Genomic DNA, 27,343 nt, shown 5'->3' on the forward strand with positions numbered 1-27,343 from the left:
GAAGTTTAGGGGCCGAGCCCCTCCAAAAGGTCCGAAGAGAAATCAGAGGAGTCGTGAGATCATTGGTGGGAGAGGAAAAACAAAGCTCTGATACACAAGTGTTTATTACATTTATGGGGTTTTATTGTGAAATACTGGATAATTTGACCTTTTTGAGCCTCAAACAGATGTTTAAGTCAAATAATGTGAGGCGTTTAGAGGGGAAACGTCTCTTTGGTGGAACGGCTCATAGACATCTGAAACATGACCAGGGGCCCCAAACAGACACTGATTTTTGTAAAAAGTCACAAAGCAAAAAGGTTGGAAACCACTGGTTCACAGTGTCTGCCAGAGCCAGACTACTTACTACTGCTAAACCGGTTTGGAGTCTGAAAAAGTGACAAAATGAAGTTTACTCAAACCAGACAGAATACTAAATACAGTCAAGTCTTGAAGTGAGCCGTTGTTGCAAACTATTCTCCTGCAGCGGAGGAGCAGCTCACAGCTGGAAAACATTACAGTAAATTGTGGATGGTGGTGAAACAGCTCCAGAAAGATCTTAGAAAACAAAGAAACGTACTAAATCTCTTAGGAAAAACATTTTTAGGTTTCAAAATGGTCCGACAATATACATATCGTATAATTTCCATTACAGTATGTTGTTTTTGTACACTGACAGTAATAACAAATGATGATGATGATGACGATGATGATGATGATGATGATGATGATGATGATTAGTATGTAGTATAGTATGTAGTGTGTGTTTGGGACACCTTTGATCTTAATGTGTTGCATTTTATGAGTTTATGTTTTTGATGTAAAATTTGAATCGTAAAGGTTTTAAAGAGTAGAAGAAAAATACTTGTCTCTGAAATGTAGTGGAGTAGAAAGTAGTAGAAAATGTAAGTACTCAAGTACAAGTACCTCAAAATTGTACCCGATTAACTGTACTTTCCACCACCTCTACCCAGCAACAAATCTGTATGATAAACACTGTGTGGTGTATAAATTCAGCCTGAGAAGCAACTATAGTTAAAGCCATGTAACTAACTAAGCAGGCTGAGAGCCGCTGATCCGTGCAGCAGCTGCTGTCCCTGAATGTGTCACACTGACCAGCCTGAACAGAGCACCAAGTTATGATGAAGATGAGCAATGACTTCTTCACAAAAGACATTCTAACAGGAAATAACACTCCTCTCCTGCACTCCAGATGGCGCCCTGGAGCTTCTTACTGCCACAGAGGCCTGCAGACAGATGAGCGATCAACAACAACTAAGTGTCGTCATGTTAGAAGAGTGACATCAAAACACGTCAGAGCGATGCTATCACCTTTCCTTCCCATATGAATGCCTAACTTCTTCAAACGCAGGCACTCTTTTGCTTTGCCTAAATCACAACAACAGAGAAAAGCGTCACATCCCTTCTTGCTGAAAACCTGTATATCGGCTCAATTTGCCTAAACATGAAATATAAATAGAAAACTTTCCCTCAGACAGTGGCGAACCAACACTTGAAGCACACTGAAATCAGCAATTATAACAGGATGTGCTCACCTATCACTAATTCCTTTACACAGAGTGAGAACATTATCCAAACTGACTTTATGTGTAGAAGAAACTGGAAACTGTTCACCTACGTGGAAGCAGATATGGGGTTTCACTGCCCTGAATTGAGTCTTGTAGGGAAACAGGTTAGTTATCTGGTAGTATTCTGAGCTCTGACTCTCTAACTACCATTCTTGAGTTGCTGGAATAGATTTTGTCTGCGGATTCTCTCGCATCTTTTGGGTGTTTATTGATGCTCCGCCAGCCAAACTCACTGCTGCTCTGTGCACACAATCTGCTGTCTAGATCCTGCATTACCTGTTTCCCGTGTCCTCAATTCAGTACCTCGACATGAAACTAAGTACAGAGTCCAACAGGGAACAGATTTAGTGAAGTATGATGTATGTGAAATATGTGACTGAGTCGGTCAGAGCTAAAATGACAAAAAAAAAATATACTGGCAGTGATGAAAACATCAGATCTGTGTGGAGAGCTGACAAGACTAACACTGCGCACAAATTAATACATTAAATAAACAGGAATGCAATATTTCCGTCATGTCTTCTGCATGGTTATCTGTTGTCCCCTCTTTCCTGTAATGGTTTGATGGCACCTGACTGAAGAATTTGTACAACTGTTGTTGACGCAAATCAAAATATCTGCACAGCACTATTGGACTGGCAATTTGTTTAAAATTAGCTGTACATTTGGGTGGAAACCTGACTACTGGTAACACCACAAAGCTTTAGAGGAGGAGTGAGTCCTGCCTGAGAGACTCATTTCAGGGCGGAAACTCCAAATGTTTTGAAGGCTGAGCAGGAGACACTCCGCACGCTCGGTCAAAGTCTTCCTGCAGGTAATATGACGGGTCTCCAAAACTGTATGATAATAGAGCAACTGAAAACAATGCGACTTGTTCTGATTCGTGGTCAATGGGAGTCAGGTTGGCAGGAAAAGCAACAGCATGTGTGATCACATCCTGAAAGTTGCAAGGTGCAGCTGAAAGTTTTGGTTATCATGTTGGGTGGCTTCTGGGTTTAAAGTTGCAGCATTAAAACTAAAGTTAACTTGGTGCCAGCAGATAACAAACATGTCTACCTCCTGCAGCTATGATGTCACTCTTCAAACACGTGAGGGTCAGCGAGTCCATCCATGATGAACATACAGTTAAAATGGAACCGCCTGAGCCGGTTCTGTCTGTGAACCACAATCGGTCAAAGTACTCGACTTCAGGCTCAAAGACAGGAGGAGAGAAGGATGCAGTTCACATCGGCATCACACATCATGAATACAGGGCCCAGATCTCAGCAATATGGTGACAAATGTGCAAAATAAATATGAGTATAGCTGCACAGCAGGTGCCAAGTCTGAGGAAACATGCCTTGGTTTTCCTGAGAAGAAGGTGTAATTCATCTGAGTATCAATAAATGGAGTAAAGCATAACCAGACTGAAAGGAGATCGTCTCATCCTCTTGAACATACAAACGTCTCTGCTCCAAAAACTCCCCTTCATCGTCAATAAAATCTGATAATCTGATTCTCCTTAGGATAAAGACTCACATGTTTCTACAGCCAAAAAAGTCCACGCCGATGTAGCGAGGGTAGCCCTCCAAAGAGTTCATGTCGACCGGATCGAATTTCCAGTACTGTCGTCCTCTGATAAAGTGAGCGTAGCCTGAAAGACAGGAAGCAACGTTTTTCATGTTAACGGTGTCCCAAGATACCTTCATCTGCAATTTTGTCATAACCTACATTTAGCTGAAAATGCTTCCTTACTTAGTACTGGGATTTTGAGTTCTGGACTTTTACTTGTAATGCAGTGTTTTTATACGAATGTGTGGGTACTTTTACTGAAGAATAGGCTGTGAATGCCTCTTTCACCACTGACCTGAGCTTCCTACTGAGTGAACCATAGTTTCAGTAATGTGGTCCTTTAATGCACCCAAGTCCATGTCACTAAGCGTGAGCTTTTGCTGCGTTCATTCATAGCAGAGGAAGTCAATGTGGCATTGTTTCACCTAATAGCTTTAAGTTATGTTATAAAGTATGCAGTCACCAGGATTTCAGGTGTTAACTGGGCTGCTGTCCTCCTGATGATTTATTAAAATCCCGTTGTAACCGACACACTAGCTTTTTAAACCCCAAATATGAACTCCTAACTTTGTTCGCCTGTTAAATTTAGATTTTTGGATCATACCGTAGATGTCCCTGAAAGTGGCATCCACATCGTTGGGGATGCCGCTCCAGTCCTGCATGCTGCGCGGGTAGATGGACTCAACTCGGTTCTCGCGGGGGCTGAACCTCCAGTAGCTGCCTGACTTGAAAAAGTAGGTGTTGTAGTTGGGGTCGTGGCCCCAGCGCAGCGCCGCCTGGATCCCAGACACCGACAGACCCAAACTCCTGATGGACTCTGGCCCTCTGATCTGCCTCTCAGCATCGAACACCCAGTAGTTCTCACCTGCCGAGAGAGACGGTGGACAGAGACGCCATTTACCTCCAGCTCGCTTAGATACATATATCATTATATAAGTGAGCTAGATGGCTGGTGGTCTCGCTTTAACTAAGATCCATTCAGTCAGAAATTTGTTTCCAAATAGTGGATGTACAGGCTTGTCTTTAGCTCCAGTCTATTCCACAGATACTTCCTGGCTTCCCCCAAGGCCACTGGCCTGGTTACAGACTCTCAGTCACTGGAGGGGTCTCTTTCAGCCTTCTCTCTTGCTTGTTCTTTAAATTGGAACAACGTCCTACATTGTAAAAACGCATCTGTGTCCGTGATGCGTTGTGTACGAGTGCCAGCACGTTCTATGGATTACCTTTACATCTACCTAAGATCTGAACTCGGTGCGAGCCAGACTACCTCCGGATGTTTTCAGGCAGATCTGATCACGTTCACACACATTTGCACCTTGCAATAACATGCTTTTCACATGTTATCAGGAGGCAGCAGTCATTAGCAGTCCAGACACAGTGGTTAGCTCACAGATGAAGTCATTTTGTTCATAACAGTAGTCACCCTAATTCCAGAATTTGCTCAGTGACTCGACAACTTCTTTGCTGCGGCGTCAAATGAACAATTTCCTTTTGATTATCATTTAACTTTTATCTCATTTCTTTTTCTTTCATGACTGAATGCTGAGTTGGATCACGCACTCAAAGAGCATTAGCTAAGAGTTCTGCTTAGGGCTTCCAACATCAAGACAATGTACCTGGTGAGGTAAAAAGGTAGCACTCTAACTTCCATTTTTTTTTTTTTTTTTTAGGATTGTGGAATTTGAAGGGCAACCACAGGAATATGTAACTCAGATTTGTGTGAAACACAGTCTCTTGCATAAACTACCTTAACCACATCTGATGGAAATGTCGACAGAAAGGCTTAATTGTGTTAATTAACATTTTACACCTTAAACTTGCCTAAAAGTGCAAGATACTGTGCTCACAAGAAACCATAAATCACATAACAGCAGCTCAAACCTCACTGCCCACCTTGAAAGAACCAAATATTCCCTGACTTGTCTTCAAAGGCGGCGTCGATGTTGTCGGGAATTCCCCGCCAGTGACGGGACGCCAGCGCCGGGTAACCGCTCTCCAGATGCCCGTCCCTGATCCGCCAAACGTAGCCCGACTTAAAGAAGAACAGCTCCCCTCGGATCATGGACACGGCATCAAAGTCTGTCTGGCAGGCGTCGGGCTGGAAAGGAGACAGATCACTAGTTCATTTCCACACGCTAACATTCAGTTCCTAACAAGAGACGTTTTTATTGCAGTAGGATGAAGTGTTAAGTAGACATTTTATTGTCTGAAAGGATCCCAAAATAAAGTAGAGAGGGCTTTTGTTCTTCTCAAGGTCCAGTGAAAAACATGTCGTTTGGAAATTTTAAAAGGAAAATAATCTTTAGTGGAACCTTTTCCCAGTGCTCATACGTGAGAAACTCTTATGGAACTAAAAGATCAGTTTTGTCTCTAACCCTCGTTTATCCTCTTTGGTTCAAAAATACACTCTTGTGTCATGTGGTGTGGTTTCAAAGACATTCACTGTTTTTAAGTTTTTTATAACCACAGAAACCGGTGCCTCGTAAAGGATGAGGCTGGTGGTACTCTGCACTGTTCATCTTGTCAACAAATCCCATAAAACTGCATTGATCCTCCGAGCATGTAATCCCTGTGGATATCTTCTTCCTCTGTGCCATAGAGCGCCATTGTTGTCCAGAAAATATTAAAAACACAGCAGTGAGCCACACTGTTGCACTGGCTGACATGATCCTTCATTACTGTTCATTACACACTGCAGTCGTTTTGACTCAGTACCACATACACCATCCTGTTGCACAAAATACTCACTAGAACACCAAATGTGGATCAATCCGCTAATGAAAATAGTCCCCTAGAAATGCACCATTTCCTCCTGTTTGAGAAACGTTCCATAAAAACCTACAGTGACCAGCTGTATTATGAAATTACAAAAAAAATTATAAAAAAGACCCCCAAAATATTTGTGAGTTGTTTTTAAGGATTTACATCCTCAGTAGGAGCCAATAGTCTTAAACCTGCAGGAGGTCTGAGAGCGTCAAGAGACGGACTACCACCTTGTTAGTTTTGATCCTTTAGAGGGATTTGCTGACAATAAGAACAAGACAAAATGTCTACAGTCCTGCTGTGAGTAAGCACAGCAGTGTTTTGACCTACAGTAAATTCTAACATGAACATGCTCTTGATGACAGTCCTAATACGTCTATGTAATCAGCTAGTCAATATTTTGCCTAGCTGATGACACTACAGGAGTCAGACAATCACAAAAGTTGTTTGATAATCTTTGTGTTGTAAAGGGTCCTTGAGTGTCCTAACAGGGGCTTTTAACAAATAAAATGTATTATTATTATTATTATTAAAAGTCGTTTAACACACATTTAACAACCAAACTAAAAGGACAGCTGGTTTGAGGATTATCAGAGTCAGTAGGTTTCATCCTGTGGAAACCTTGAATGTCTTTACAAAATTTCATGACAATCCATCTAACAGCTGTCAAGAGATTTCAGACTGAAGCAAAGTGGTGGACCAACGGACCAAAGTGTATCTGCACACCTGCGTCAGGACAAGCCTGCACATACACTTCAATGCATTTTTACGACGCGTAAGGCAATATTTATGAAGAGCTTTTTATTCTTAACCATCCGCTTGCCTGGCATTGGAATTTTTATACCACAGCCCTTTATCCTCCTTGAAATTACCCGTTATTTTGAGCTTATGTGCCATTGTTCATTCACACCGTCAAGATCATATCATCCTATTCAGTCACCCAATGAGTGGTTCTTTAAATGCTGCGTCAGCTCACCACTCACATTAGTGACGATCTCATTGGTCTCTGGGTTTGATGGAGGTGGAGGCGGGGGTGGCGGCGAGGGCAGGACTTGTGGGTGAGCTCCATACAGGTACTGGATGCCTTGCTTGTCATCCTCGCTCAGCCTCAGCGGGTAGGAGAAGGAGTAGTATGTGGACATGATGGCTCCCGGTTCGCGGGAGTGCTGCAGGCCCAGGACGTGCCCAAACTCATGGGCAGCAACCTGGAGAAGGTCTGTGCCTGCAGGGGCGGTAGTCAAGCCTCAGAGGATGCAAAGCCACACCTGCTTCAAATGCTGCCTGAAAATTGTTTTACTTTAGTCATTTGTTTTGACCTGCTCGCAGTGACAGATGGTGGGGATTTTTCTACCTGAGAGGATACAGTGTCAACAAAGAGTCATAAAAAAGTACCTCACTGCTTCCTCTCGCCGTCGTGCCCTGATAACACCTGATGTTCCAGATGTGTCAGATATATTTGACTTGTCATACCTGAGCTGACTCAGCTGGTGAGATTATTTTTGTAGCCAAGAAATGTAGATTGAGCAGCACTAAATAAAAGCATATACTGGGATTAGAGATTGGTACTAGTAATATAATATCATATTATAATACTAATTAAAAAATAATATGAACCTATGTACTTCCCCAGCTGACCAGGTCTGGTCTATTATCTTATTCTATTTATTTTGCAGCCTTTTTGTTCCACCAAAAGCGAGAAAAATAAAGTCAAAAAGAACGAAATGGTTAAAAAGAAAACCCTGTTAACTAAAAACTGTTCTTTCAGTCTCTTCTCTACAAAAACACTCACCCATGTGGTTTCCAAGGGTCCATGACTCGTCGTAGTCAAAGTGAATGTCGCCCTGTCGGTGTGTTTTGGGGAAGAAGGCGTGAGCCAAAATCCCACCTGGGCCATCGAAGGGAAGGTTGTCTCCATGCCAGTACCTACAGGTCCATAAATCAAACACCCCGATGAACATAAAAGCCACTCTGAGGGCTTAAAGCATGATAAACTTTATACACCAAGAGCTGCCAATCACAATTTACAAGAACCAAAGTTGGGTGGGGGTGTGTGTGGTTAGTCAGTGTCAACTGAAAAAAGTTCACAACAGTCATGAAATGCACAAATCCTTATTGTTGTGAAAATGAAACAATTTTCCGAGCTATGTTCGTGCAGCAGGATAAACAAAGACTGATGTGACATGACGGACAATAAAGCTTGAGTCAAAAGCAGGATGCTGAAGGGGAAAAACAAGAACTCGCTGCAGGAAAAACAAACCAAGCAACATAAAATAGAGCAATGAGTCACTTCAAAGATGACACAGATTCCCCTCATAAAACTCTTTTCTTATCTTGTTTGTATCTGCTTGTCCTTTCTTGCTCTATTATCTCTTGTTTCTGTCTTGTGGCTCTCTGAGGAAAAGTCTTTGTCACTATTGGATTTGAACTGGTCTATGCCTAATCTCATAAATAGATTGAAAATGCTTGACCCTGGTCCTCTGTTGACTGATGTGCTCAGGATGACTTGTGGTGAATACAGAAGAGCACATCAGTCTGCTCGGGCAGGACACCAAAGAAGAGCTGATACAGCAAAAAGGCTGAAGAAGTGGTACAAAATCCTAAATTCTGTCCTGCATGCACACTGCTGATTGGACATTGTGATGTGAGTGAACGTGGGATAGAGGCTGGTGTGGGTGCAGGAGAGTGGTTGGGAGACAATATGCAGGCTCCGAAACCACGGCAACATGTAACATGTCAATGTTAAAGAAAAAAGGGCCACAAAAGAATCCACCAACACTGATGTGACCAGCACAGATGTTGTCACCAGTGGAATCTGAAGCAGCTGTTGATCAATACCTGCTGGTCAAGAGAGTGTGGAGCCAGCAGTTAAAAATCTGTAGAAAATCCAACATTGGATCAAGAAAAAGTGACAAATCAACATTATACTCATGATTCGCGGAACATAATATGTTTAGGACTTCTGTAAAAGTCATAGTTTTTATTTGATGTTTTATTTGCTGCTGAAACAGCCAATCCATCGATCAGTTGATCAAAAGAAAATCGATCTGGACCTCTTTTAATAGTGAATTGATTGTTTTAGCAATTTTTCAAGGAATAATGACAAATGTTTGCTCGTTTCATCTCTTTCTTTGATGTTAATTTCTTTAAGTTTTGAACAGTTTGCAGACAAATCAATTTGAAAATGTCACATTGGGATCTGAAATATTGTGATGGTCGTAGTCATGGACTTCTTTTCTGATGTTTTGATGAATTGATTAATCCAGGAAACAACTGGCAAATTAGCTGACCATGAACAGCCTTGTTTCTGAGTTGATTTCTTTTAGAAAATTAGGAGCCACAATATCTACATCATTTTTAGCCACCCAGCTTTGTGGATGGCAATGACGTGCCTGGAAGCAGCAGGCCTGAGGAGCAAGTGTGATTCATTTGCTGGTTTTCCGGAGTGCAGCTCATCAACTAAGGCAAGCTCTTTTGTTTGGACAAAAATTACATCACAAAATCACATTTAAATGTTGACCTGATGATTATTTTGATATGGTTATAAAAAGTCATTTTGAACATGAATGTCTTCATCCAACAGTAAAATATTAGCATTTTAATCTTTTCCCACAAAACAAATTAATTCCTTTTCTAATAATGTCTGCTGATGTTTCATGATTTTTCCACGTCTCTGCCCTCCCACCTCGTGAAGTCGATGCGGATGTCGGCCTTCCCGCTGCGGATCTCAGTGAAAGTGAGTGGGGTGACGTCACTCCAGATTTTCAGTGCTTCCCGAAAGACACGTCGAACCTTTTCCTCGCCCATCTGCCAGGGGAACCGGACGATCCTGCGGGGAGACCAACGCAGGTGTCAAACACATACATACACACAGGATGTGTAGTAGCGGAGAGGGACCACCGGCCCTGCATGCCTCCCTCTAATCTGATATCTCCAGTCATCTCATAAGCAGGGAGGTGTGCTGTTACTGACGCCCTCAGGGGCGCTAACAAAACTCTGTAACGTGGTCTCCTCCCTTTCCTGCCTGATGAAACCACCCAGTAAGCGTAAAAAAGACGAGAAACTTTACCAACGTGACTCAGAACACCTCAAAAATGTCACTGAATATCAGGTAAATCTGACTGCTGCAGTAAAATGACAATAAATCTTTACATATCAGTTCGGTGTAGTCAAACAGCAACCGACATGAGTGTCCAACATAATAAGTTCGACGACCAGCACAGATGAAGTTCGCTAACATTATATGACTGTTTTTAAAAAATAATCTGTACAAAAAAATGAACTGTAAAAATTACAAATTGCGATTTTATGGTGAGTATTTGTTATAAGTTGGATTGTTTGAGTGAGATGAGAAGATTGAAAGCATTTTCTTGTGGATTAAGAATGCAGCTGTCCAGACGTGTTTATTCCATTCACTGTTTCCGGCTGTACTGTGGGTCACCGCTGCTCAGCACAGGTCTTTTTTTGTCACCTGAAACCTGACTTTTCAAAAAGAAACAGTTCCAGCAAGTAACTGCCCCTGAAACTACCAGCTGTCCTTTTTACATTCCTGCTTGGGTACAGATTAAACACACTATATACAACATGTTAAGCAGTGAGATTAAGAGGTGTTGCTAGGCAGATTTTTGAACTTTGGACACAACCAGGATAACCGTTTCCCCTGTTTCCAGTCTCTCTGCTAAGCCAGGCTGAACAAGACCTGACTTCAGCTCTGCACGTAATGCACAGACATGACATTAATATTGATATTCTGACTCTCAGAAAGAAAGAAAATATGTGTATTTACCAAAAATTTTATATTCTAATAATTCTGGACATGAGAAGTTTCATGAGTTGGTTCTTAAAATATTCTGATGACCTGAATAGTAATCAACTAGCCTTCCTGAGGTTTTATAGGTGTACAAGTATAAAGTCAAAGTAGTTAATTTCAGCATCAATACAGTAGAGTTGGACATATATATAATTACAGTTACTGTAGACACTGAGACGGCTGTCAGCCTCTAGTGGTCTCTCTTCTGGATTTACTGGTTTGGACTTTGAGAAAAATCTGCTGCATCATTTTATGGCATGAAACAGGAAGAAGGGCTGTCAGCCTAGAGCATGTTAGTTTACCTGCAAGAATTTATTATCAGTGCTTGTCTTTTTTTCATGTAAGGAGGGTCAAGAGGGACAGGAAGTTGCAGGGTTTATTGGAAATGTGGTCTTAATTTAGAGAAACACGAGCAATAAAAATACATTCATCTCGACCACTGTCTCTTTTGTTTACATAAAGTACGCACTGTGAGGAGAGGTAGAAACCATGACATTTTCTGAAACATGTTCATTTAAACCCAGCTGAATAGAAAGGCAGTACCCACACAGTCTGCATTACAGAAAATCATTTCTATTTGATCATAAATTTGAAGTGTACGTGTGCAAAAAGACTACTGACAAGGTGCAAATATTTGTGCAGGTTTCATTAAGTTTGCACAAAGGGACTTTCCTCAGTGCAAAGTTCACCAGCTGTAGGTTGAAATGCTTGAGCTTATCACTTTTTGCACAAATACCCTGTGGATTAAGTCAAGTCAAGTCAAGTCAACTTTAGTTATATAGCCCAATATCAAATAGTCACATAAGGAAAAACTCCCCCAAAATCCCCTGGGCAAAAACAGACCTCAGGAAGAACAGCAGAGATAGAACAAAGTAGATTAGAGATTAAATATTTTTCTCAATATGACTCATCAGACCCACATAGCTGGAATTCAAACAGATAATTACACCGGGGTTTCATTATAGGATAACGCAGGCATTATCCTATATTCATCACTCCTTACTTTCTGACTTCCCAACCCTGTCAGCTCCAAGCCCATTGGCTCCTACTGAGGATGTAAACACCTCCCAAATATGTAGTTTCATTTCTAAAAAATTCCCAGTAATTACCTAAAACAGCCAATCATTGTAGTTTTTTAGCGCATTAGTAGGGGACTATTTTCAGTGGTGGATTAATCCACATTAGGTGCTCTAGTGAGTATTTGGGGCAGCAGGGTGGTGCAATAGTGTGGCTCATTGATGTGTTTTTAATAGTTTCTGGACAACAGTGGAGCTCTGTGGCACAGAGGAACAAGATATATTACGCTTTGAATAAACACGCAGGACTTGTCAGGGTACATTCATTATTGGTTTTGTTGTTATAGACAAGAAAAATCTAATAATCACCAGATTTATCCTTTAATTTTACAGCTACATATTCATAGTTCAACAAAGTTGTGCAAAGTTTACAGTAGTAAAATTAAAATGTGAGGAATGACACTGCAGTCAGCCTCCCCTCCTACGACTGCACAAAAGCAAACTCAATCCTTTAACGTTTTGCAGCCACCTGAAAGCTTCTTTTCAGTTTCGTTAACAACCGTTAAAGCTGTTAAAACAGATCTGCTCTCAGCTGACCCGGCATGGCTTCACATCTCATGCCAGAACTTGCTTCCCAATCTCGAAATGCCGGCTGATTGTAAATAAAGAGTAAACACAGGGACTCATTAACGTGGCTCCACTGTTACAGCACTCATATTTCAGTCGTTTAGGAGGGACGGTGGCCCTGTTAGGTCATGCAGATGTATAGTTTGACTTTACGGGTTGTTGCAATGCTCCGGTCAACCACATCATTTTTTCAGGTGTCACTGTGAGTGCTTTATTGGGCCAATCCAGCAGAATCTTATTAGTCTGTGGCTGGTGCTGCCCCCCCTCTTAATATAGTGTTGCGTTAAAGAATGACTACAATGAAAGGGACCCCAGGAGACAGAGACAGAGAGGCAGCAGCCAGTAAAGGACTACCAGACACTCAGTGGTGCCAAGGCCCTAGATGAAAGAAAACCAGCACCCGTTTTTCAGAATATAATTTCAAGACTTGATTTTCTAAGTACTATAATAGGCCCTCTCATTGGACATTTTTTTTTCTTCCGTTCATCGTTCAGTGTTTCTAAAATCTAGCAGACCCCACCTGCATTTTGTCTGCTGAACTTTAGGGACATGCTGTCTCATAAAAACAAACATATTCTTCAAACATGCAATAACCGTACTAGGGGGGGTGGCAACAAACCGTGAACACATCACGGACATATCATTACAGGGCAACGTTACCATTCATGTGAAGCCGTGTTTGTGTCCACCTGACGAATGTGAGTCCAATAGCCACTGTCTTTTAACTCTGTTTTTGGTCTCAGCCAACTCCTGAGGGAAATATCTGGCTCTTTAGCTGCTAAGTGCCGCACTATACTAGTCAGTGGTATAATGCGTCCTCACTGTATGAAACACTGTTGATTGGCGAAGGTTTGGCTACTGTGCATTTGTTTGTTACCCCTAACAAATGTCCAGCTAGCTGGTAGGAATGTTATGAAAATATAAAATATAAAAACATGTCTGTACCTTTTATTTCAAATTGCAGAAGGAATTGGGGCACATCGTAAACGTAAACATGCGTTCACTGATCTGAATGATCTGAGTATGTGGGTATGCAGCGCTGCAGATCTGTACCTGTAGGTGAGGTCTGTCCTCTCCAAACGTCCTCCAGACAGGACGAAGCGTCTCTGGCGGTGTCGCCCCCGATAATACACCTCCTTCTGGGCAGGGTAGTCCGGTACACCACAGCGAGGTCGGTTCCACGTGTTAGAGGCGTTGGCTGGCAAACTCATCTCCTTTACTAAATCCTGAGCGTGAGAGACCTTTCCCCTCTTCTTCAGATCGGGGAACTTTTCAGGGACCTGGAACAAAGGAGTAAGTGCTGGTTGGCGTTTCATTTAGCTTTTCATTTCACACTTGCGTAAACAGTGAAGGATATGTTGTACCCTGTCATCTACTCGTCTTTGGTACGGTCTTACAGTGTATGGAATAAAATAAGAAAATCATTTGTGTTTCAGGAGAGGATGAAAATGAAGAAGAACATGAACGTAAAGAGACAGAGAAGAGGATGGAGGAGAAAAAAAGGGCAACAAGTAGAGGACACAGGACTTAAAGCCTGGTCACACTTGCCAGACTTGAAGATGTAGGTTTACTCGCATGGTTTGCTGCCAGTCAGCCAGGAACATGCTAGCGCTAGTCAGTCACAATAGCTCCTCTCTTTGTATTTTCTCTGAACTGGAGCGTTTACTCCCCCCTGACATTCTGCTCTCAGGAGTGGACCTCATTTTTAGTACTAAAGAGCTGCTGAGGAAGGGAAGCTCAGAATAACTCGGTCAATAAAAGGACAATAAACTCACACAGTTTAATCAACAGAGGTATATGTACCATTCAGTGCTGTCTCATAACTGTCTGTGAGCCAGAGCAAAGCTGCAACAGCCTTCTCCGTTTTGGACTGCCTGGCTCTTCCTTCCCCCAAAGATCGGCAAACCTGTTTCTTACAGGTGAATGGTGCGTGCATGCAAATTTACCAAAGTTGAACTCAGTGCAAACATTTTGTCTGTGAGCAAATCCAGCGGCACTGCCATTGAAATAAATTGATTTCACAAATTCACATAAAATTGTGCTGTGGCCAAGATGTTAGGGATGTACAGAAGAAAGAGATGATGAATGATCAGGAATGAAAAGAGGGAAAAGCACAAAAACGAAACGACAAATGTGAGTCAGAAGAAAGGCGTGCTGCAGCAGAGAGAAAAATTACAAAAGGAGAAGGGAGAAAAAGAAAAAGAAGTGAATGAGTAAGAAGGAAACGAGAAGAAAAAAGCATTTGTGTCTCTGAGGGCTGCTTGGACATGAATCAGCATAACTTTGAATTCATTCTGAACTCTGAGGTTAATGACAGCACACACTCGTAATCAGGTCACTGAGCCACGTAGTTTGCCCCAGTTTAAGAGACAGTCGGTCCCAGGGTGTTCCATTATCCTTAATACCCCCCCGCCAGATCCAGAGGAAATGGCTCTGCTCATTTCCACAGAGCAAATTACAGAGGAGAGCCATCCCGTCCGCACCTCCTCATCTGACTCAGTCCTCCGCCTCTAAACCGAACCACATCTGTCGTGCCACACTTACTGGGAGCTTGGGTGTTCTCCTCCTATCAACAAAATTATGCGCATTTCCTTTTCCGCTGCTGCTCAGAAAAACCTGTGGGAAAAGACGCTATCAATATATTGTGTTGAAATTAAACTAATTAACTCTATCATCAGATCCTGATCTTCTCTCTTACATAATCATTCATTCAGTGACATGCAGGTACAAAGGCCTCTGAACGTCCACGTTGAAAGCACACTTCATTTTGGTGAAAAGTGAAAGTTGTATAACTGTCGCTTTACCGTCATTTCAATGACTGCATGTCAGTGTGAGGCAGGACCTAAACCCCCTTCTGATGTCTAAACTTTTTACATGTAATCTCTGCTGTATCTGCTGGCCACACTGCTGACCTTTAACCTGCAATGCTATTTTGTATAGTCTCTGAGCTCTTTGTTCAGTTTCATTTCTCTCACTTCTGAAGACTGTCTGAAAATGTCAAATATAAAGGTGCAGTAAAGTGCAATGTCGTCACTAGAATAAACTTCATCCAATTTTTTCCAATTATGCTTCCTGTATTTTGCTACCTACAGTGTTTCCAGGTGCCTCACACCAAGTAACTGTGCAAAGAGTCCAGCATTATAGCATTTCAGGCCAGACTACTGTAAATTCAAATTGCTAAAACTGATGGTGTTTAGGGATTTTCAGAATTATTGATCATAGATTCAGTTTCATCATAGATACAAAGGGCTAAATTATTGTGTGAATATGATAATTGTCTGGCTTCCTGTCATCCTTAAGATGCAGGAACACTCAATCATGTAACTGCATGTTGACAACCCCTTTATAATAAGCCTGCATAACATAAAAAACACACTCGAATTAGAATTATGAGGCAAAAATGAATCTTCAGTCCAATCCATGATGGATTTGATGTCAGAGGCTGTCTGCACTGACAAGAAGACTGCCCAGGGGGAAACAATGCATTGTATATCAGTACTAAATATCAACTGGAAGCAGTTTTTTACATCAACCTTCAAATCCGACATCAAAAGCCTAATTCACACAAGACGCTTCATATATTAAATACTGCAAGTAAAATAATTGAATGCAGAAAGTTTGTCTGAGTGAAGTCCCAATCATGTTTTTGTTGTGTTAAAAGGAGCCTGCCTCACTCAGCTCTGCAGGACTTAAACCATGTCGTTGTAAGTTAAGGGGAACAAAACCCAGCAGGATTCGTGGAATGTGCTCCAGACTGCAGAAACACAGTGACTGATGGGTCTGGATCACAGAACAAACAGTACACACCTCCCTGAGCCCCCCACCCCTCCACCTCCTGTGTTCCACTTTGTTTAAAGGAGATTTTAGATGCGTATTTTGTCGCACAAAGTGTCCTGGTAGAGGGGGTTTTCGTTCACGTCCTATAGGCTTGTTAGTGTTGTTATAAATAAGCTAAAACAGATGTAGCTACCGATGTGAAGGAGGTTTTCGTTAGACGAGTCTGATCTGAGGTTTGTCTCTGCACTCTCTTATCTGTCCTCCTACAGTACAGACTGACAACAAAAACCTTAGATAAACAACAAAAGCCTTATCAACGTGTAACGCAGCTCTGAAACATATCAATGTAAAGGCTGCCTGAAACTGCTGGAAAACAAAACTAGCATGGAATTCAGTCGCCATATGTTTTTTACATTTATTTACTCTGGTCGAATGCTGAGTCAGCCTGTAGCCACCACTGATGACAACCAGTTCACGTCTGTGTGTCCATGTTTGTGTTTACATCATACAGTTACAGATTAAATACACACAGTGGGGCTTGAAGGCTTATTTTGATATTCTTAGAGCCTTTGACATCCAACCTCTAACCTTAACAATAGAACAGGCTGTCAGTGCCTACCAAAGCAGTTTTTTGTCATCTGCCCTCTGTGTAGTTAAGTTTTGGGCAAGTTTAGCTTTACAAGCTACTTGGTTAAAGGTACCCTGTGGTGTTTTTGTTCACTGGTGGTGCTGCAAATCAATGTTTTGATGAGTGGGCCCCTGCTGTATTTGTATTTCGTGCATGCATGCACAAGTGAATATGAATTCCTGCTGAAAGTTGCATGCTTTCCACTGTTGACAGTTGGTGGAGCCAAGAAATGTAGCACAGCAGCAGCCAAGTCAAGAGAGAGGAAGGCTGCCAGCCAGCAAACATGGATGTAAACAATGGTGATTTTAAAAAATGCTAAATTTATGAGGAGGGAAGCACGCATTCAGCCTGTTTGTTAGAACTCAAATATACACACAACATGTTTTGGTGAGAAACGCTGGATGTAAATACAACTTCCACAGGGTACCTTTAAGGTTAGGCTACAATTATGGTCACAGTTAAAAGAAATACCGACTGTTGGTAGGAGACATGACGTGAACTCTCTCGAGTTGAGGTCACATGTTTTATCGATGTTTTATTGATGCATTCCTCCACAGTCAGTTTACTTCTTCCTTTTTTCCTTACAAACAAAAGTTATTATTCTCACAGCAGCAACAGGCCCTTGCCCAGGCTGGATTATCCTGCTAGGTGGCCCAGAGGCAATTACTCCTGTTGCCCCCTGTGCAATGTTGCCTCCAAGTTCCCATTAAGTACAGTGTAACCAGTGCTCTTATGTGGTAATTTAATCACAACTCAATTAGGAATATGCATATCACAATACAGACTAAATTCATAAACCTCTTAAAACTAGATTTTCACACGGGTCCCAGACGACATGGCCACAATTTTAGTGGTGAAAATCATCCAAAAATTTGCATGCAGTGGATCTGGAGCTTCTGTGGCCCCTCTGGGTCTCGGTTTCTGGGGCAGTTACCAACAACCAATGCAAACTCTGCTAATTTCAGGTATTTGAAGAAACGACTGATGTGTTGTTTTGCTGGTAAGGACAGTGTCCTGCCCACAGCTACGCCTTGTGTTCCACAGGACTGGGATTTGAACTGAAAATCACCTGGTCTCAAGCTGACCTCTGTCCCCCCAAACGAGACAGTTTAGACTGAAGCTGCCCGCTGTCTGATCCCAATCAGTGAGGTGAGGTGAAGGGAGTGTCGGCTTTCAGGGTTGTAAAACTTTTGCTAATTCTAAGTGGTGGGTGCAGAGGGAGCCGCCTCTGTCATTTCAAAGAGGGAGATGAAAAAAAAACCCTGAAACGTGTGGTTAAAGGACTTAAGCCCCCCCCGCCGCCCCCCTGCCTGTATGTCAAATGGACTGTTTGACCTGTCTGACCCCACAGTCTAGTAAAACCCTAAATGTGCCTGATTCCCAACAGGTTTCACGTCAAAGTTCAAGGTCAAACCCAAACAAGAGCATTAACTCGATCTAGAATATTTTGTTTTTTTGCCTTGTTGAGCAGCTTTTATCAATAAACACACCCTTTTTGGTTTCCAACCTTCTCTTTGTATTTTTTGATCACACCAAGCTCACTTGTCAATTCTTTTGCTCACACAAACAGTAAAAACAACAAAAAAATCTTAAAACCTTACTGAATATACCTTCTGAAATCCTACAGGTCTTAATCTTATGATTTGATTGAATCATTTGGTGCTCTAGTGAGTATTTGGGGTAGCCGGACAGCGTATGTGCAATGGAGTCAAAATAAACTAGCGTGTACGTTCATGGTAATGAAGCAACGGGGAAGAAGCAAACAACTGAGGACCAGAATCTAACCTGGACATGGCTTGCAAATTCACTTCTATGTTCTCATTTCAAAGTAAAATATGCAGAAACCCGTCGGTCCATTTGGGTAAAGTCTAAGGCAAAATGTGCAGTTTTTGTACCAACTTCTAACTTATTCTCAAGGTGTTTAAACAGGAAAGCTAAAGGGTTTGTTTTGCTACTTGGGTGCTTTGCAGGTGATCCCCTGTCGGTGACTCAGTAACTGAGACAGAAGTGTTGTGGCCGTGCTCGCGTGGTAATTTCAGAGCAGACAATGGAAGTCCTGTTGTGACGACGTCTGAGAAAGAAAAAAAAACCCTGGGGACAATTAGTCTGTCACTTTCTGCTGATTGTGCAAGAAGCTGATGATGAGACACAAAACTCCCAGAGAGCCCGAAGGCGACAGGGATGCTTCTTCATGCTGTGAACATGTGAAGCAGTTTGTGGTGGCGGTGGTGGTGGTGGTGGAGGCGGAGCGGTCCATCCATTACAAGTATGGACATATCTATCTTCTGGTTACAGTGATGACAAAATCTGCGGTGCAGGGGAGCTGACAGTGGAATTCAGAGAACACAGAGAAACATGTCTGTGCACGGTGCATCTGAAGAGTCTTAACAACAAACCCACCACCATCACCCCCAACAGGTCACGCCGTGCTTTAGTTTGACATGACCAAGAAGCTGCAGGGAGCCAGACAGCAGTCAGGACATTTTCACTGCTGCGTTTAACTGAGAACCCTTTGACCGAGTCCACCTGCAAGTCCTCTTTCAACCACATGACTTCGGGAGAGAGACCTCTGATTTAATACCTTAAAAGCAAAGGTGGAAAGCAATTAGGTGCATCAACTCAAGTATTGTACTCAAAAAATGTAGTAATTAAAGAAAAGTATTTCTGGTACTTCACTTGTCTGCTTCACTTTCTACATTCCCTTCATTACATTTAGAGGATATATTTCATTTTTTTACATTTTTTACATTCTTTCCTTCAACCGTAAAACCAACATGTTACTGCTAACAGGCCAATTTGTTAACTTCAGTAAAAAACTGAAAGCAGGACTTGTGATGGGAAAATTGTTTTAACTGCAGTTAAACCACCTAAACCTAAATTGAATGTATCCTAATACATCAGAGCCTAATATATCTTCTCGCTCTGTGCCTCAGACCTCCATTGTCGTTCAGAAACTATTAAAAACACATCAGTGAGCTACACTGTTGCACTGGCTGACACGTTCCTTCATTACCATGAACACAAACAATGTAGTTCATTTGGGCTGAATCCCACATACACTGTCCTGCTGCACCAAATACTCACTAGAGCATCAAATGTGGATTAATCCACTGCTGAAAATAGTCCCTAACAATGCATTTCCTCCTGTTTGTTTGCTTAAACCTGCTGTTTCTAGCTGTTTTGGGAAATTACTGAGCCGTTTTAAAAAATTAAGCAATATATTTAACTGTTTCTTCAGTAGGAACAAATGGACTTGGAGCTGAGAGCCACAGATAGGGCACAAGAATTAGAAAGTCTTGGTTTTTGGTCCTTTTCATTGGATTTGTCAACAATAACTTTTATCCTTTAAAAGCCTGAAAGCATTATGTTGATATGTTTATTAGGGATACATATTGTGTCAAGTTTTAGATCAAGTTCTATAAATATATATTTTAAAAGAACATTTGAAATTTGGTGCTGTAACAAATTTTAGAGATTACTGAAACTTTGATTTAAAAAAGTATTATTCATTCAGCAAATGTTTCAACGTTATCAGTTCATAAAAAAAGTCGATTTAACATTTCAGCAGAAAAACCATCACAATTTTGCGGACTAGAATTAGCATCGACGGACCACAATGCATCGAATCCACACATGTGTTTTGAATAAGGGCCGGAAATCTACAACTGCAGCAGAAGTGGAAAAGAAAGGCTGAGAGAAAGTGGGCTGTTGAAAAAGGAAATGGCAAACGTGGATCAAAAAATTCCTGATCATCTGAAATTCACTGATCATCACAGACTGATGATGTAAAAGAAGATCTAAGGACGCATTTACATCCAAAGCAAAATTCATACTGGTTTATTGATTGATTTAAGGGAGCCAAAGGTGATGCTGCCAGTGCTTCTAACAAGAATCTGTCCTGAGGCAGGAAAACAAGAAGCGCCGGGTAAAGTCAGACGGTCTTTCATCAACATGTTATCTAACTGTCCAAAAGAAACTGTCCAAGCCTAGTAACAGTGAATCCAGATGATAGGAAGTAAGTCATAAGTGAGTGTTTACATGAGGAGACAGATAAGGTTTCAATTTGAAGGGTGTGCTCTCATTGAAAAAACAGGGACAAAGGATTGCTTACAGCGAGAGAGGATTTATAATGCCAGATAAGGGGGGGTTCATCAACAAATACCTCGTTATCATCCCTCTTACTCTCCTAATCCTATATATCATGTGTAGATCAGAAACACCAGGCATCGGAGGGTGATATGAACCGTCTGGCATCTGCTTAAGTTTCTTATCCCTATCCTTTTTTTTGCCATCTTTGCTTTTTTGCTTGCTTTTTCTTTGTTATTAGGTCTCTATTTGGTGGAGATAGGCAGAGATGAGGAGATTGATATGAACTGAAAAGTCCCATCTCAGATTTGAAGTCAGGACATCACAGTTGCTAAGCTGCACATTCAGTCCAGTTAACAAGATTTCTTTTTCTAGGGAAAGTAGGGGTGACTTTAAAACCACAGTACTAACTGCACCACCACATTTAAGTCCCATCTGGAGCAACACCTGGTGTTTAAAAGTCTATCGCTGATACATAAACAACACTACTTAGCCGTGCTGGCGGCGCAGCCCGAGGGACGGCTCTGCTGGTCTGTGGGCACCGCTTTGATGCAAGCTGAAACATCACAAATACTATAGACATTCATGGTCCCAGAGGATGACTCGTATTGACTTTGGTGACGACGGAATTTTCCTCTCATGCCATCAGCGGCCTGACATTTGTTTTTTGATGATGTCTGACTTTTAATTTAGCGCCATCATCAGGTCAAACTTTTCATTTGTGCAGCACTTTAGTTCACGACCATATTCCTGCAAATCTAAGGACATTCCCATCAGCCTCAGCTGTACTTTGTGTTTAGCGTTAATTAGCAAATTGTGAAGGTGGATTTTGACTCTCTGGGCATCTCTCCATTCATTGCCACGGACAATTATGAAAACTGCATATTGTAGCTGCTAATTTCTCCAGTTTCCATCTTTGTTAGGATCACGAGATGGAGATGTGTGTGAAATTAATCAGCAATCTCCAGCTCTATGCCATCCAGCAGCTCAGTGATGTGAACTTTAATAAATTCAAGTACCAACACCATCCTGCCAAACCAACCCAGTCCTGACAGGCATCATTCAGCCAGCAGAATCACCTGAGCTGCCGCCCCTCCCCCCTTCCTTTCATCTTGTTAGTGAAGGATTCAGATTGAGGCTGAGTGCTCTGCTCCCTAACGAACAAAAGCATCTGATTAACTTTATGAAGGAGGGGTGCATGTGCTTTTTAACTGCCCCCCCCCTTGTGTCTCATTGGCCACTCACAGCCCGGCGCAGCTGTGACCTAGATCTATTCGATGGGAACCGAGGACGGCTCTGATGTCACCTTGGCTCTCACGGTTTCCCGACCAATCATTGTGCCCGAAGACATCTACATGATGGTGCATAACAGAGAGGAAAACCCTAGAACTCAGGTTTTATCAAAACAGTTAGCTGTTAGCCCCTCCTCGTCACTCCAGAGAGAAAACAGGCACTTTGTGAATCCTGCTGCCCTGAATGCCGCAGACACTGAGGCCTGTCCAGGCCTGTGTAATCACTCACTCTTTTGTCAACAATGGGGTAACAAATTGACAAGACTACAGATTAGACTTTTCAGTAAAAATGACCAGCAGACATAACAAAGCTGTCACCACAGGTGCAACATAGTTCTGATAATGTGTCGCTAGGAAAGTCATGTTTTATGTGGAGAAACCTTGCTTTCAACTCAACAGAAACTCACACTTGACAAAGACATGTCTTAACACCACAATGGGCTGACCTCAGATGACTGTGAATTAAACTGGAAAAATATTGCAAGTATGCAAAAACACAGTGAGGATATTAATGAATCAACACAAAGGGAGCACAAAATTTCAAAGCACGTTAACTGATGTTCATGCCAAGATCTGCCTTGACGTTTTTGACCATTGAGCTTGTTTTATCTGAGCAATTTTCAGTCCTGAAGAAGTCAAGCCATCCAGTAATTTACAAGACAGGATTAGAGCAAAACTGTGTGCAGTAGGCATGTTTTTTTTTAATCTCCTCTTCTCTTCTGTTAATCATCTCACGACCCCTCAGATTTATCTTGCGACTCACAGGTCGGGGCCCTGTTGATTGTACCTACACACTCATAAATTCTTGCCTTGGCTGCATTAATTTTGAACGTTTTCACGTGCTCAACAGGAAGCAGCCACCACTGTGGCAAGATTAGTGTTTTTTCCATTTATTGCATTTTCATGTGATATAATAGCAATGTATTTCTCCCTGCTTTTTCCTCCATTGAATCTATTATTTGAATAAATTAAACTATGTCATGGAACACATCAGTTATTAAATTCTGCAAGAGAAGCCAAAAAAATCAGACACAATCGACTTTTTGTTGCGATGTTGCGCTGCACCGTTTTTTCATGCTGTTTGATCAACTTTAAAGTTCTTTACTGGGGGTAAGAACAACAGTCACCACTGCATTTCTCATAAGACTTGGGATTCTTCCTGGACTGACAGATGTACCAACATTGTGCCATTTCTTTCTCTGTAAACCTTGCTAGAACATTGCCATCTTCTATCTATCAGCTTTGCTGTGAACTGCACTTGCTGTGATTGGCTGATGCTTTAGGAACATACCAAACAATATTTACTGTACACATCAGTCTACCTTAAAGTAAACTTGAGCCCTTCTCTAGAAATCCAAGACTATTCTCTGTATTTACTACATTCTTCCCTGTAATTGCTTATCTGAGCCGTTTGTTTTGATAAATTCCCTATTTTTCTGTGTACCTATAAACAGGACATTCCTGTGAAAAAAGCATGCATGCTAAACCAGCCAGCTCTGTGTAAATAAAAGTTGAAAAAAAAAAACAACCTCCAGGACATAATAATATGATAAAGAAGAAGAGAGGATCTAAACGAGGAAAGCACTTAAGGCTGCAGTCAATATGATGGAATCCCAAACTACAACACTGGATCACATAAAGAAGTTAAGAAGAAAATATTCAATTAAATACTTAATAATAATGAGTTGCAGCATGTGGTCAAAGTCAGGCTAACAAACGAATGAAAATAAGGTAGAAAAGCCACCATAACTCATGACTGTGACAGTATTTGTACAAGTGTAACGCCTGCTACTGACGCCGTCAGGACGGGTCCATATGGAAGACCCCTCTCTTTTATGGTGTTGTTGACTAAATGCCTTTAAGACCTGTTATTACTGCTTCCTGCCCTGCAGACTGAGGAACTCGGCAACCTTATTTTTTTCTCTCCCTCTCTTTGTCAAAGATCAGCCCTGGCTGCACTGAGGCAAAACCAAAACACGCTGCTGTCATCCTGCACGCACGGAGAGGAGAAGACGTCAGGTTCTGGCTGCAAAGTCATGACTGCTTCCAGAGCTGCTGAGCAGACAAAAAATAAATAGTGATGACAGTCATTTCTTCAAAGTACGAGCAAATTACAGTGACAGGTCAGCTCCTGTGCGCGCGTAAAATAGCCAGTTTCTTAATTACAACATAAGTGTCATTGGTTCTGATGAGTCCGAGGAAACGGCGTGCGTGTGCGCGCGCGCGTGGAGGTGTTAGGCTGCACTTGTAGATGCAGAAAAGTCTAAATTTACTTAAACCTTTACGTAGCTCTTTGTACAATAAGGTAGATATTGTTTATTTTGGAGCAAAGCGACTCGTTTCGCTCGAAAGTCTGCACAAGACAACTGCAATCTCCTGTGCACAAGTGTGTGTGTGCATGTGTGTGTTAAAGGCGCGGGGGAGTCACTTGCAGGAGGAGAAGGAATGAAGAAAATCAACATTGCAGATTCCTTTAAAATGCAAAAAGAATACATCTTCTCCCCTGCGTGCGACAAGAGAACGAAAAACCACTCATTCAGCACCAAAACTCTTTCCGAGCGCCTGCAGGGAAAATTTCCTCTCTCTGCTTTTCTGCTTCGACTTTGCAACAAGTAGCCAGAAAGGGGGGAAAACAAGTCTCCTCTCACTCACCGGTGCCACTTTGTACCTGCTGGATCCCCGCACTGGAAGACAAAGCGTGCTCGGGAGGCATTGCAGCGCAAAGACGCAGCAGCACACGATTAGAGAAGTCCACATCCTCACTGGCGTCGGGAGCCGCGGTGGTGCACTGGCAGGCTGGTTTTGGCGCAGCTGTGTGCGGTGCGCAAAGCCGGGAGTCACACGGCTGCAGGGTCCGGGGCGACTTCTCTTTAAATAGACTCTGATTTCTTTGTTCTCCTTTGGGTTTTTTCTTCTTTCTTTCTTTTTTTTTTGCTCTACACTACTTTTTTTTTTTTTTTACAGCCCAAGGCTGATAATACCACCCGCTACCATGTGACTCTTAACCCTTTCCCTGCCGTGTGCCCATCAACTCAAAACACATGATGATAGCTTTGAGCTTTCCTCTCACCTCTGATTTTATAAAGACCAAAAAGCCAGTATTAGCTGAATTCCACACAATATCCCATATTTAACACCACAGACACCACGACACAGCACGCAGGGGCAGGCACACTCCAGTGCCTATGGGAATTTTATAGGATTATTGTAAGAGTATTACAAGGATACAAAAGTCCTGACCAACCTACCACAAAACACTACAACTCTATTTAAATCCTTTTCATGAGGAGGAACACTTTTAGTCAATGCTGAGCAACAGGTCCAGTGCACACCTGTGAACCAAAGGAACATTAGTTTTGTTTTCCATGCAGATTCATAGCTGTGATATAGATCTATGCCATGACTTTGCAAAACTAAGGTCATGAATCCACGTCCCCACCTCCCTCAGAAAAATACACCCACACACCAATAATTTCAATATTCTCTTAAGTAATGAGTTTGAACTTTTAAATTTTCAGGGTTTTTAAATAGTCTAATATGCAAAAGAAGTAGAATTTTTGGATAGTGAGTGAAATAAGAAATACTGAAATGACCCTACAGATTATCCAAGCCTGGTCACTGAGAGACGTAACAGAGGTCTGTATTTTATGCTCTGGGAATGAGAACGGGTAGAGTGTAAACCCCCTGGACACCTAAAGATGCCATATTCCCAGAAAAATTAAGAAGACATAATCTCCATGTTTCATATTTGGAGATATAAGATCAGTGCTAACTGTTGTATCAATTTCATATCTGCGTTATTCCTCACATTTTTCTTTCTTGTCAAAACCTTGTGGTTGCATTACCCACAATGCAACTCCACCACTCAGCTCATTCCGTTATGTTATGCTAGTAGTGGCTAATGTAGCCTAGAGCCTCTAGCCTGCAGCAGAGATGAGGAGCGGGCTCCAGAGCTCAGATAAGTTAACTTCTTTCTAATTCCACACTCCCAGATTTTTTTCATTTCAAGCAAATTTTCAGCACCAGCGACGCTGACTCAAGTGACATCACTTGAGGACATTTATCAGCCTTCACTCAGCTCCCTCTGGAGCCACAAAAGGTTTTACAACGCTTTCACACATGCAGTAGTTCCCCCCAACACCTGCAAACTGACTTTAATGTGTAAAATCAGTGGTTTCAGTGCAGAGCTGCAGTCAGAGGATTATCTTAGTTGGCACAAGTACTGGAAGCAGGAAGACACAGCTAACCTGGCCCTGTCCAAAGACCAAAAGTACACCAACCAATACCTAAAGCTCACTGATTAACATGTTGTATCTTTCTGAGATTGATCGTCTTCTCATCTCACAGGAACAGAAAATGTAAAACTATTCCCCTAGATATGGTATAAAAATGAATAATTTTGATGATAATAACTGATAAAAAGTGTGTGTGAAGTGTAGTTTTTAGAGAATGGAAGAAGTTCGTGTGACAAAGAACAAAAGAATAAAACTTTTGCAGCTGTAACATCAAATGCACAAACTCCCCAGTTGGACCCACTGGAGGTTTCTGACCCACCTCCGTCTCTTTGTGCAGCAAAAACTCTCTGTGAGTCAGTTTGAGATCATTTCTATAATTACAACCACTAATAGCAGTAAAGAATTTAGCAGAGCTTTCCTCCGTAATGGCTGTCAGGTTTCTGAAGGCCGTTTGGACATAAAAAAGGGCTCTAATAAACTCTGATTGCCTGACAAGGAATTGCAAACTCCGCACAACATCAGACCTGCTGTAAGTGTAATGAAAGAGAAAAGGGAAAGGCTTTATTAGAAAGTGACACTACTAATTAATGGACAGGGGACTATGATTAATGTTATTGGATACAGATGTGTTACGTACAGAGGCCAATTACAGTTAAGGCATTGGATTGGTCAGATTTTGGTCTTAACCCTCCTATGCTAAGCTAATTGTGTGTTGGATGATACAGGTAGACACAATAAATAATGCAATAACCTTCAGTGACAGCAATAATTACATTTCTTTAAAAAAAGAAAGAAAAAACAGCAAGCAACAAACAATGTTCAGTTCAAAGTTGCTTAAGCTCAGATCTACTGAGTTTCGACCGCCCTCTATATATTTTTACTGGGTTTGAGAGGAGAGTGTTCTTGATCTCCAGGTCTGCTATTTGACTCTGAACTTTTCTTTATTGCCTCAAATTAGCAGACTCTCGCTCTTGTAACTTAACGCAGCCTGTA

General features: G+C 41.8%; 1 protein-coding gene across 1 annotated transcript; it reads right to left on the reverse strand.

The window, feature by feature from the left end:
* Positions 1-559: 559 nt before the first annotated feature.
* Positions 560-25,038, reverse strand: mmp11a (matrix metallopeptidase 11a). Its single transcript, XM_041937800.1, has 8 exons — positions 24,768-25,038; positions 13,386-13,612; positions 9,565-9,708; positions 7,672-7,805; positions 6,866-7,104; positions 5,013-5,217; positions 3,724-3,984; positions 560-3,201 (listed from the first exon to the last, which is right to left on the reverse strand). The coding sequence occupies exons 1-8, from the start codon at positions 24,870-24,872 to the stop codon at positions 3,083-3,085; spliced, it is 1,434 nt and encodes a 477-aa protein (XP_041793734.1). The 5' UTR covers positions 24,873-25,038; the 3' UTR covers positions 560-3,082.
* Positions 25,039-27,343: the final 2,305 nt, after the last annotated feature.

Source organism: Chelmon rostratus, chromosome 5 (assembly GCF_017976325.1).
Source record: "Chelmon rostratus isolate fCheRos1 chromosome 5, fCheRos1.pri, whole genome shotgun sequence".
NCBI classification, from domain to species: Eukaryota; Metazoa; Chordata; class Actinopteri; order Chaetodontiformes; family Chaetodontidae; genus Chelmon; species Chelmon rostratus.